The sequence below is a fragment of the Calonectris borealis genome, chromosome 33, assembly GCF_964195595.1.
Source record: "Calonectris borealis chromosome 33, bCalBor7.hap1.2, whole genome shotgun sequence".
Classification (NCBI taxonomy): Eukaryota; Metazoa; Chordata; class Aves; order Procellariiformes; family Procellariidae; genus Calonectris; species Calonectris borealis.
In genome coordinates, this window is record NC_134344.1 from 1,186,843 (window position 1) to 1,199,393 (window position 12,551).

Consider the following 12,551-nt stretch of genomic DNA (forward strand, 5'->3'; position numbering starts at 1 on the left):
CACGACAGCCCTGGGCTGGAGGGGGGCGGGGGGGGGACACCTAAGGGGAGGTGGCAGCCTCAGGGGTCCCAAAGGTGTCCCTGAGGTCCCCAAGGCAGGGGGACAGCCCTGGGGGGGGGTCCCTGAGGGGAGGGGACAGTCCCTGGGGGGAGGGGGGCGGGGGGGGACACCTAAGGGGAGGTGGCAGCCTCAGGGGTCCCAAAGGTGTCCCTGAGGTCCCCAAGGCAGGGGGACAGCCCTGGGGGGAGGTGACAGCCCTGGGGGGGGTCCCTGAGGGGAGATGACAGCCCTGGGGGGAGGGGACAGCTCTGGGGGGGGTCCCTGAGGGGAGGGGACAGTCCCTGAGGGGAGGTGACAGTCCCTGAGGGGGTCCCTGAAGGGAGGGGACAGTCCCTGAGGGGGGTCCCTGAGGGGAGGGGACAGTCCCTGAGGTGAGGTGACAGCCCTGGGGGGGTCCCTGAGGGGAGGTGACAGTCCCTGAGGGGAGGTGACAGCCCTGCGGGGAGGTCCCTGGGGGGAGGTGACAGCCCTGGGGGGAGGTGACAGCCCTGGGGGGGGTCCCTGAGGAGAGGGGACAGTCCCTGAGGGGAGGTGACAGTCCCTGAGGGGGTCCCTGAAGGGAGGGGACAGTCCCTGAGGGGGGTCCCTGAGGGGAGGGGACAGTCCCTGAGGGGACGTAACAGCCCTGGGGGGGGTTCCCTGAGGGGAGGGGACAGTCCCTGAGGTCCCCGAGGGGAGGGGACAGTCCCTGAAGGGGTCCCCGAGGGGAGGGGACAGCCCCTGAGGTCCCCAAGGGGTCCCCTGGAGAAGGTGGCCACCCCAGGGGACACCCCCCGCCAGCCGTCAGGCAGCCAGCGGGTCCCCAGGGGAGGTGACAATCCCCAGGGGAGGTGACAGTCCCCCGTGGGGGGGTGTCCCCAGCTGCACTGACCCCCCCCCCCCCCACCCAGGGGTGCTGTACAACCAGTTCCTGTCGCAGGTGGATTTCGAGGTGCTGCGGGACCACGCGCGGGCGCTGGGGGTGCTGGTCTTCGAGAACCCCGGCCGGCGGCTGATGGTGGTGACCCCCGGCGGGCACCCCGACGTCAAACGCTTCTGGAAGAGACAGAAACACAACGCTTAACGCTGGGTGCCCCTGCACCCCCAAACCCCCAACACCCCCACCCTACCCGGGCAGTCGGATCGTGGGGTCCCCCGATTCCAGGGTGATGGGGCACCCCTCTTCTCGCTGTTGTCTTGGGTGCTTTGATTCCTGCGTGACCCCCCCCGCTGATCCCTCGGTGTTGGGGGCACCCCCACCCTTGGCACCCTAATTTTTCAGGGTCCAGGCACCCCCATTCTGGGCACCCCAATCCCTCGAGGCCCAAGCACCCTGATCCCCCAATTTTAGGCACCCCAAACTTTTGGGACCCCAAGTACCCCAATCCCTTGGGGTCCAGGCACCCCAGTTCCAGGAACCCTAATCCCTCAGGACCCAGGCACCCCAATCTCAGGCACCCCAACCCCATGGGGCTCAGGCACCCTGGTCCCGAGCACCCCAACCTCTTGGGGCCTGGGCACCCCGATCCATTGGGGCCCCAGCACCCTGATCCTGAGCACCCCAATCCTTTGGGACCCAGGCACCCTGATCCCGAACACCCCAATCCCTCAGAGCCTGAGGACCCCCAACCCTTGGGACCCCAGCACCCCAATCCCTCAGGCTCTGGGCACCCCAGTACCAGGCACCCCAGTCCCTTAGGACCTGGGCACCCCAATCCCAAGCACCCCGGATCCCTTGGGACCCAGGCACTCGGATCCCGAACACCCCAATCCGTTGGGTCCCCAGCATCTCAGTCCCAGGCACCCCAATCCCTTAGGATCTGGGCACCCCAATCCCAAGGCACCCCAATCCCTTAGGATCTGGGCACCCCAATCCCAAGCATCCCAATCCCTTGAGGCCAGAGCACCCCAATCCCTCAGGGGATGGGCACCCCAATCCCAAGGCACCCCAATCCCTTAGGATCTGGGCACCCCAATCCCAAGCATCCCAATCCCTGAGGCCAGGGCACCCCAATCCCTCAAGGGGTGGGCACCCCAATCCCTTAGGATCTGGGCACCCCAATCCCAAGCATCCCAATCCCTGAGGCCAGGGCACCCCAATCCCTCAAGGGGTGGGCACCCCAATCCCTTAGGATCTGGGCACCCCAATCCCAAGCATCCCAATCCCTGAGGCCAGGGCACCCCAATCCCTCGGGGGGGGCACCCCAATCCCAAGGCACCCCAATCCCTTAGGATCTGGGCACCCCAATCCCGAGCACCCCAACCCCTCGGGGCCCCAGCACCCCAATCCCTGGGGACCCCAGCACCCCAATCCCGGGGGACCCCAGCACCCCAATCCCGGGAGACATTTTTTAGGGTGGATTTTTTAAGAGCACGAACGAAGCCGCCCAGGCTTCTGGGTCTGGGGGGGGGGGGGGGCAGAAAAGCGACGTTTGAGGTAAAAAGTGAGGATTTTGAGAAAAAGCGTTCATTTTTCCTAAACATGAGGAGTTCTGAGGGGAACAGAGGCTGTTTTTGAGGGGAAAAAAATGGAGAGTTGGCGGGAAAAAAAAAGGTGATTTTTGTGAGGAAAAAGGGGGTTGAGCAAGGAGCATTTTTTGGATAGAAAGTGGGGGGGGTCTGAGGGGAAAAGTGGGGTTTTTTGAAGAAAAATGGGGCTTTTTGGAGAAAAAAGGATTTATTTGATAGAAAGCAGGGAGGGGTCTGAGGAAAAAAATGGAGATTGGGCAAAAAAAGTGATTTTTTTCTGAGGAAAATCCTCGTTGCTCAACCCCCCGCCTTTTTCTTTAGGGGGAAAAAAACAAGAGAAAAAAAAGAAAAATCACCTTTTTTTTGTTTATTTTCCCCACTTTTCCCCTTAGATTTTTTTTTTGGATGGAAAATAGGGCGTTGTGAGGAGATTTTTGATGGAAAATCGGGGGTTCTGAGGAGAAAAATGGGGTTCTGAGAGGGGCGGAAAAAGGAGCTTTTGGGGGTTCTGAGTGAAAAATTGGGGGGGTGAGGGGAAAAAAGTAATTTTAAAAGAAAAATGTGAGGTTTGCAGGGGTTTTAAGTGAAAAAAAGGGGGTTTTGAGGGAAAAAAAGATGGGTTCTCTGAGGATTTGCTAAAAAACAGGGTTTCCTGAGGAGAAAAAAAAAATGTTTGTTGTGGGGTTTGGGGAAAAAGTTGGTTTTTTTTTTTTATGAAAGTAGTATTTTCTGAGAATTTTGGGGTTTTTTTATAATAAAACCAGCGTTTTGAGGAAAAAGTAAGTTTTGAGAACAAGCCAGGGGGTCTCTGAGGAAAAAAAGCAGGTTTTTGGGAGGGAATAAAGTGGGGATTTATTGGGGGGGGGGGGGGGGGGGGAGGAACAATCCTGGGTGGTTCTGAGGGGAAAAAACCAGATTTTGGGGGCAGGAAAAGGCGGGTTTATGAGTTGGGGGAAGGGTAGATTTTTGAGGGGAAAAAAACCCAAATTTTGAGAGAAAATAGCGATGTTTCCTCCAGGGAGAAACCCCAGAGACTTGGGGGGGGGGGGGGGGGGAGGGGAAATACTGAGTTTTGGGGGGAGAGGAGGGGATTTGAGGGAAAAAAATAGATTTTAAGGGAAAAATGAAAGCGGGGTTGGGGGTTTTGCAGCTGTAGAAGTGGCGATTTGTGGTTGGGGACGAAAACCAGGCGGGTTTGGGGGGAGAAAAGCGGGATTTTACGTTGGTTTTGAGGGGGAAAAAAGGTATTTCTTTGGGATTTAACGATAAAGGGCTTAATGAAAGGGGGCGGAGCTACCTTCGGGCCGCTTCCGGGGTGGGCGGTGCTTCCGGGGGTGGGCGGTGCTTCCGGGGGTGGGCGGTGCCTCCGGCTGCGTCGGCACCGCCTCCCGCTTTATATAGGGCGAGGGCGGACGTGGTCGAGTCAATCGCCGCGCGCGCCCCGGCGGGTTTCAATCAGGTCCGAGCCCCCGCTTGGCTCCGCCCCCCTCCGCCCCGCTGGCTCCGCCCCCAGGGGAACCCCGCTGGGTCCTATAGCCCGACGCGCTGGGACGTATCGAGGCCTATAGGCGCCATACGTACCTGTATATGTCTGTACGTACACACAGCGGGCACACGGGCGCGTCCCCCCGGCAACTCCCCGGATCCCAGTGTCCCCAGTAACTCCTGGGATCCCAGCTCCCCCCAGCAGCTCCCTGGATCCCAGTCCCCCCAGTAGCTCCCCAGATCCCAGTCCCGCCAGTAGCTCCCCAGATCCCAGTTCACCCAGTAGCTCCCTGGATCCCAGTTCCTCCCAGTAGCTCCCCAGATCCCAGTGCCCCCAGTAGCTCCCCAGCTCCCAGTTCCCCCCAGTAGTTCCCTGGATCCCAGTTCCCCCACCAGCTCCCCAGATCCCAGTTCCCCCAGTGGGGACACTGGGAAGGGACTGGAATGGGGGAGATGTAGGGGGACAATGGGGACCACGGGGTGGGGAACTGGGACTCGGGGGGGGGGGGGGGGGACGACACCCGACTGCTGGTGCCCCCCCTCGCCCTAACGCCTCCTCCTTTGGGTCTTTAATTGTTAATTATTAGTAGTAGTCTTATTTATTATTTTTATTTATTTTTTGTTATTATTAGTAGTAGTAGTATTTATTATTTTTATTTATTTATTGTTATTATTATTAGTAGTAGTATTTATTATTTTTATTTATTTTTGTTATTATTAGTTGTAGTATTATTTATTATTTTTATTTATTTTTTGTTATTATTAGTTGTAGTATTATTTATTATTTTTATGTATTTATTTATTTTCATTTTTGTTATTATTAGTAGTATTATTGTTTATTATTTATTTTTAATTATTTATTTTTATTTTGTTATTATTAGTAGTATTATTTATTATTTATTTTTATTTTTCTTATTATTAGTAGTATTATTATTATTTATTTTTATTTACTTTTTTTATTTTTCTTATTATTATTAGTAGTATTATCTATTATTTTTATGTGTTTATTTTTATTTTTGCTGTTATTAGTATCATATTTATTTAGTTATTTTTATTATTTATTCTTCTTATTTTTCTTTTTATTATTATTACTGCTATTACTCTAATCATTTCTTAATTATTCTTTATTATTAACACCGTTCTTTCAATACATTTGCCGTACTCAAAGAGTTTTCAGACATTTCCCCCCCCCCCCCCCGGTGCCCCTGGGGACGGGGACGTCCCCGCGGGTCCCGACTCCCCCCGGGGCCACCCCGGGGGGACGATGTGGGGGTTCAACCCCCCCCCCCCCCCAAATCGGGGCACCCTCCCCCTCTGGGTGCCACCCATCCCCCGGGTTGGGGGGGGGGGGGGGGGAGGTCACCGCGTCCCCTCCCCGTGGCTTGGGGACACGGGGGCACCGGCGGGGGCTGGGGGGGGGGCCGGGGGGTCCCCGCAGAGGGGGGGGGGGCGGGGGGGCGGGGGGGGCCCCGTAGTGGCGGTGCCGCAGGAGGTGGCAGAGCCAGGCCAGCAGCTGCCAGTACTCGGCGAAGGAGACGCGCTGGTCCCCGTTGGCATCCGCCAGCGCGAAGATGGCGGCCACCGCCTGGGGGTGGCCCGTGTCCTGCGGGGGAGACGGGGACGTGGGCAGGGGGGGGACGGACGGGGGGGGGGGGGACGGCGTGGGGACATGGGGGACATGGGGACACGTGGAGGGACGGGAGGGGGGGGACGTGGGGACACGTGGGGGGACACGATGGGGACATGGGGACACGTGGGGGGCCACCCTGCGGACAGGAGGGGACATGGGGACACGTGGGGGGACACGATGGGGACATGGGGACACGTGGGGGGACACCCTGGGGACATGGGGACACGTGGGGGGACGGTGTGGGGACAGGAGGGGATGTGGGGACATGTGGGGGGATGCCCTGGGGACATGGGGACACGTGGGGGGACTGTGTGGGGACAGGAGGGGATGTGGGGACACGTGGGGGGACACCCTGGGGACATGGGGACACGTGGGGGGACGGCGTGGGGACATGGGGACACATGGGGGGACACGATGGGGACATGGGGACACATGGGGGGACACCCTGGGGACATGGGGACACGTGGGGGGACGGTGTGGGGACAGGAGGGGACGTGGGGACACGTGGGGGGACGCCCTGGGGACATGGGGACACGTGGGGGGACGGCGTGGGGACATGGGGACACATGGGGGGCCACCCTGCGGACAGGAGGGGACATGGGGACACGTGGGGGGATGCCCTGGGGATGTGGGGACACGTGGGGGGATGCCATGGGGACAGGAGGGGACATGGGGACACGTGGAGGGACGCCCTGGGGACATGAGGACTTGTGGGGGGACGCCCTGGGGACACGATGGGGACATGGGGACACGTGGAGGGACACCCTGGGGACAGGAGGGGACATGGGGACACGGGGGGGGGCCCCGTGGCGGGGGACGGCCGCGGGGCAGGGGGGGGGGCCCCCCGGGGACACTCACGGTGAGCTGGTGGCCCAGCTCGCGGCGCAGCAGGCGCTGGAAGGCCGGGGGGTCCAGGCTGGGCTCCCCGCCCCCCCCCGGGCACTGGGCGTACTGGTAGAAGGTGCCTACCAGGGCGTGGAGCCCCCGCTCCAGCGGGGACGGCCCCCCCCTCCCCCGGGGAGGGACCCCCTGTGCCCACGGGACACGGGGGGACACGGGGGGGGGGGACACGTTAGTGATTGGGTGTCCCGACCCCTCCCCAGTCCTCGTTGTCCCCCGCATCCCCCATCCCAGTCCCCCCCAGTCTCCCCAGTCCCTCAATATCCCCATCCCAGTCCCCCCCAGTCTCCCCAGTCCCTCAATACCCCCATCCCAGTCCCCCCCAGTCTCCCCAGTCCCTCAATATCCCCATCCCAGTCCCCCCCAGTCTCCCCAGTCTCTCAATATCCCCATCCCAGTCCCCCTCAGTCTCCCCAGTCCCGCAATACCCCCATCCCAGTCTCTCCCAGTCCCTCAATACCCCCATCCCAGTCCCCCCCAGTCTCCCCAGTCCCTCAATACCCCCATCCCAGTCTCTCCCAGTCCCTCAATACCCCCATCCCAGTCCCTCCCAGTCTCCCCAGTTCCCCCATACCCCCATCCCAGTCCCCCAGTCCCTCCCCACCTGCATCCCAGTACCCCCCAGTCCCTCCCAGTCCCCCCATACCCCCATCCCAGTCCCCCCAGACCCTCCATACTCCCATCCCAGTCCCTCCCAGTCCCCCCATACCCCCATCCCACTCCCCCCAGTCCCTCCCAGTCCCCCCATACCCCCCCATGTCCCCATTACCGCTGGGGTCCGGGCGGGTGCCACCCCCCTGGCTCTGCCCCATGTCACCCTAACGAGGCCCTGGCGTAACGAGAAACCCCATTACCACCCCCATCCAACCCCCCCGCCTCAGCCCGGTCCTCCCAGTATCCCCAGTAAGACCCACTCACTGGGACTGGACTGAAGTCCCCAAGGGCACCCCAGGGTCACGCTCGGCCACGTGGCCTCGGCTATTCCTGGCCACTGTCACCCCCCGCCCGATGGCTCCGGTGTCACCCTCCCCCCCCCTTAACCCCCTCCCCCCCCAACGATCCCAAATCCACCTGAATTCACCCCAAAAATAAGCCCCGACACTGGAAACAACCGACCAGTCCCTCCCAGTCTCTCCAGTCCCCCCATCCCCCCATCCCAGTCCCCCCAGTCCCTCAATACCCACATCCCAGTCTCCCCAGTCCCTCCCAGTCCCCCCACATCCCCATCCCAGTCCCCCCAGTCCCTCAATACCCCCATCCCAGTCCCCCCAGTCCCCCCATACTCCCATCCCAGTCCCTCCCAGTCCCTCCCTACCCCCATCCCAGTCCCCCCAGCCCCTCCCAGTCCCCCCACATCCCCATCCCAGTCCCCCCAGTCCCTCAATACCCCCATCCCAGTCCCCCCAGCCCCTCCCAGTCCCCCCACATCCCCATCCCAGTCCCCCCAGTCCCTCAATACCCCCATCCCAGTCCCCCCAGTCCCCCATACCCCCATCCCAGTCCCTCCCAGTCCCTCCCTACCCCCATCCCAGTCCCCCCAGTCTCTCCCAGTCCCCCCACATCCCCATCCCAGTCCCCCCAGTCCCTCCCAGTCCCCCCATACCCCCATCCCAGTCCCCCCCAGTCCCTCCCTACCCCCACTCCAGCTATTGGAACCAGCAGCGCTAATTTGGGGATAATTGGGGGGATTTTGGTTAATCTCGGCCAGCGGCCGCCTCAAAATTGCCCATTTTTGACCCCAAAGTGCCCATTTTTGGGCTTTTTCTCCTCAATTCAGAACCGGCACCGCCCAGCTGCTTTTTAAGAGCGTTTTTAATTAAGATTAATGACTATTGATGAATATTAATGAATATTAATGAACATTAATGAACATTAAGTGATATTAATTAATCAGGAGGTGGTGCTGCTCCGTGAGTCGTCCCCCCCCCGCGCTGGATCAATGGGCGTTTGTGGCCCAATAAGGAGGAAACCCCCAAAAAAGGGGGACCCCCCCCCCAAAAAGGAGGAACCCCCCCAAAAAGGCGGAACCCTCCCAAAAAATGAGGATCCCCCCCAAAAAAGAAGGAATCCCCCCCAAAAGGGGGAAACTATCCCAAAAAAGGAGGAAGCCCCCCCCAAAAGGAGGAACCCCCCCAAAAAATGAGGAACCCCCCAAAAAAATGAGGATCCCCCCCAAAAAAGAAGGAATCCCCCCCAAAAAAGCGGGAAACTATCCCCAAAAAAGGAAGAACCCCCCCAAAAGGAGCCCCCCCCCCAAAAAAGGAGGAACCCCCCCAAAAAGGAAGAACCCCCCCAAAAAGGAGCCCCCCCCCCCCCACTTTCCGAGCGGAACCGATCCCTCCCAGCGGATCCCGCGCGGGCGCCGCCGCTCGATGCCTTTCCCGCCCCCCCCCCCGCTCCAACCGCCCCCGCCGGAAATTTGTCGCCGCCGTCGGATGCCGAAAGCTCCGGAAATGTCGTTTCGAAGCGTTGGGGTGATCGCGGGGGGGACCGAGCGGATCCCCTCGCGGGAAGCGGCGAAGCCGGTTGGCTGCCTGCCCGGTGCCGGTGGCGGGAGGAGGGGGTGGGGTGTCCCCCCCCCTAGGAGAGCTCAGTTGTGAGCTGGGGTGCAGTGCTGGGTGCAAGTCTGAGATGGATCCCTGGTAATCTGGGCTGGATCCCTGCAAATCCAGGCTGGATCCCTGCAAATCTGGGCTGGATCCTGCAAATCCGGGCTGGATTCCTGCTAATCCAAGCTGGATCCCTGCTAATCTGGGCTGGATCCGTGCAAATCTGGCCTGGATCCTGCAAATCTGGGCTGGATCCCTCCTGATCTGGCCTGGATCTCTGCTAATCTGGGCTGGATCCTGCAAATCCAGGCTGGATCCCTGCAAATCCGGGCTGGATCCTGCAAATCCAGGCTGGATCCTGCAAATCTGGGCTGGATCCCTGCAAATCTGGGCTGGATCCTGCAACTCTGGGCTGGATCCCTGCAAATCTGGGCTGGATCCTGCAACTCTGGGCTGGATCCCTGCTAATCTGGCCTGGATCCTGCAAATCCGGGCTGGATCCCTGCTAATCTGGCCTGGATCCCTGCTAATCTGGGCTGGATCCTGCAAATCCAGGCTGGATCCCTGCTAATCTGGGCTGGATCCTTGCAAATACACCTTGCAACCTTGCAAAGCTGCACTGGATCCTTGCAGAGCTGCATGGGATGCCTGCTAATCTGGCCCGGATCCCTGCAAATCTGGGCTGGATCCTTGCAAATCTGTGCTCGATCCTTGCAAATCCGGGCTGGATCCTTGCAAATCTGTATTGCATCTTTGCAGATCCACATTGCATCCTTGCAAATCTGGGCTGGATCCCTGCAAGTCTGGGCTGGATCCTTGCAGATCTACATTGCCTCCTTGCAAGTCTATGCTGGATCCTTGCAAATCTGGGCTGGATCCCTGCAAATCTGGGCTGGATCCCTGCAAATTCACCGCACTCCCTTGCAAATGCACATTGCATCCTTGCAGATCCACGCTGGATCCTCGCACATCTGCATTGGATCCTTGCAGATCCACATTGCACCCTTGCAAATCTGCGCTGGGTCCCTGCAAATTCCCGTCACGCCCTTGCGAATCCAGGTTGTCTCCTTGCAAATCCACGCTGGATCCTTGCAAATCCACACTGCATCCTTGCAAATCTGGGCTGGATCCTTGCAAATCCACACTGCATCCTTGCAGATCCATGCTGCATCCTTGCAAATCCACGCTGGATCCTTGCAAATCCACGCCGGATCCTTGCAAATTGGCTGTGCGTCCTTGCAAATCCGGGTTGGATCCTTGCAAATTGGCCATGCATCCTTGCAAATCCATGCCGGATCTTTGCAAATCCACACTGGATCCTTGCAAAGCCATACCGGATCCTTGCAAATCCACGCTGGATCCTTGCAAATCCACGCCGGATCCTTGCAAATTGGCCATGCATCCTTGCAAATCCATACCGGATCCTTGCAAATCCACGCTGGATCCTTGCAAATCCCCACCAGATCCCTGCAAATCCACGCTGGATCCTTGCAAATACACATTGGATCCTTGCAAATCCATGCTGGATCCTTGCAAATCCCCACCGGATCCTTGCAAATCCACGCCGGATCCTTGCAAATCGGCCATGCGTCCTTGCAAATCCCCGCCGGATCCTTGCAAATCCCCACCAGATCCCTGCAAATCCGGTTGCATCCTCGCGAATCCCCCTCGCCCCTTTGCAAATCCCCCACCTGAGCCTCGGCTGAAGGCGCCGGCAGTTCCGAATCCCTCGGGAAAACCGCTTGGCCCGGCCCGGCGTCGAGGGCCCCCCCAAATCCCTCGGGGATCCCTTTATTTTTAAGGGATCCCTTTATTTTTACGGGATCCTTTTATTTTTAAGGGAAAACCTCCTTTTTGTAGGGCTTTGGATGCCTCGAGGCGGAGCCGCTCGACCGAAAACGGCCGAGCAGGAGGTTGGCGAGCAAGAATCGCCCCCCAACCCCTTTTCCCCCCTTCCCTTTGACCAATTTGGGGAATATTCACCCCAAAAAGTGGGGGGGGGGGGGGGGGGGGGAGCGACGGGCAGGGGCAGCGTTTCCCCTCCAGCTGGATTTTGCTTTTTAAGAGGGGGGGAAACCCCCCCCCCCCCAACCAAACAATAAAATCCAAGTTTATTTTCGCATCTTCCGATGTTTTCTCGCGGGGGATTCCCCCCCCCCCCCCCCCCAAGGACGCCCCAAAACCCCACGAAAATCTCCCCAAATTCATTCCAAAACCCAACGGGTTTTCCCACTCGCTGATTTGTGGCGTCCCCCCCCCCCCCCCCCCCATCTGCACCCTCATTTCGGGAGCGTCCTCCTGCTGAGCAAATCCAGCCCCAAAACGCAGCCGGGGGCCGGTTTCGAAGGAGCTTTTGAGGCCAAAGACGCCATTTCCTGGAAAATTGGGGGGGTTGGGGGGGATTTTTTTTTTTGAGGGGGGGGGGGGTCCCACCTCCCGGCAGCCCTGGGGTGACGTCGTCCTCCGGGACGCGGGATCGGGGGCCTCCGGGACGCGGGATGCAGGATGCAGCCGGCCACCAGCATCCTCCCGGCCACCCCCCCCCCCCAGCCCCCCCCCCGCTGCTTCCCCCCGGGAGAAAAGCGGCTTTTTAGGCTAAAATGCAGCGTTTCAACCCAAAAATGCATCACCTCGCCCAACGACCCGGCTCAGAGCCCCCCAAATTGCAACATTTTGCCCCAAAATGCAGCATTTCACCCCAAAATTCATCGCCCTGCCCAACGACCCAGCTCAGAGCCCCCCAAATTGCAACATTTTGCCCCAAAATGCAGCGTTTCACCCCAAAATTCATCGCCCTGCCCAACGACCCAGCTCAGAGCCCCCCAAATTGCAACATTTTGCCCCAAAATGCAGCGTTTCACCCCAAAATTCATCACCCTGCCCAACGACCCAGCTCAGAGCCCCCCAAATTGCAACATTTTGCCCCAAAATGCAGCGTTTCACCCCAAAATTCATCGCCCTGCCCAACGACCCAGCTCAGAGCCCCCCAAATTGCAACATTTTGCCCCAAAATGCAGCGTTTCACCCCAAAATTCATCACCCTGCCCAACGACCCAGCTCAACCCCCCCCCCAAATTTTGACCTTTTGCCCCAAAACTCCCCATTTCCCCCCAAACCTCCTCACTTCACCCCGAAACGCATCTCCCCACCCAACCACCCAGCTCAAAACCCCCCAAATCGCAACCTTTCACCCCAAAATCCATCCTTGCCCCCAGGGGGCATCGGGGGGGGGGGAGGCGACATAATTTGGGGCAAAACCCGGCTATTTTGGGGGTGCGTTGAACCCCTTCTTGCTATTTTCGACCCGTCGCTTTGCATGTCTCCTCTCTGCTCGACCAATTCCGAGGCGGGGGGGGGGGGGGGGGGTATTTCAAACCCCCCCCCTTCCCCAAAACCCCACTTTTTCCCCCCAAAAAACCGCCGCCAGCGGCCGCTCAAAAAAAAAATAAAAAGCCAAAAAACCCCCAATCGACCCCAAA

The 12,551-nt window shown here is 59.2% G+C and overlaps 1 protein-coding gene across 1 annotated transcript in view; it reads right to left on the minus strand.

Annotated features, from left to right (window-relative positions):
* The window catches only part of VARS2 (valyl-tRNA synthetase 2, mitochondrial), a 42,685-nt gene extending 32,026 nt beyond the window's left edge, over positions 1 to 10,659 (minus strand). Inside the window, exons 1-4 of the mRNA XM_075134577.1 lie at positions 9,985 to 10,659; positions 5,478 to 5,596; positions 3,806 to 3,899; positions 965 to 1,095 (exon numbers count right to left, since the gene is read on the minus strand). Of these exons, the coding sequence (XP_074990678.1) occupies positions 965 to 1,095; positions 3,806 to 3,899; positions 5,478 to 5,596; positions 9,985 to 10,659 (1,019 nt within the window). The remainder of the gene's footprint in view (positions 1 to 964; positions 1,096 to 3,805; positions 3,900 to 5,477; positions 5,597 to 9,984) is intronic.
* Between the last annotated feature and the right edge of the window lie 1,892 nt (positions 10,660 to 12,551).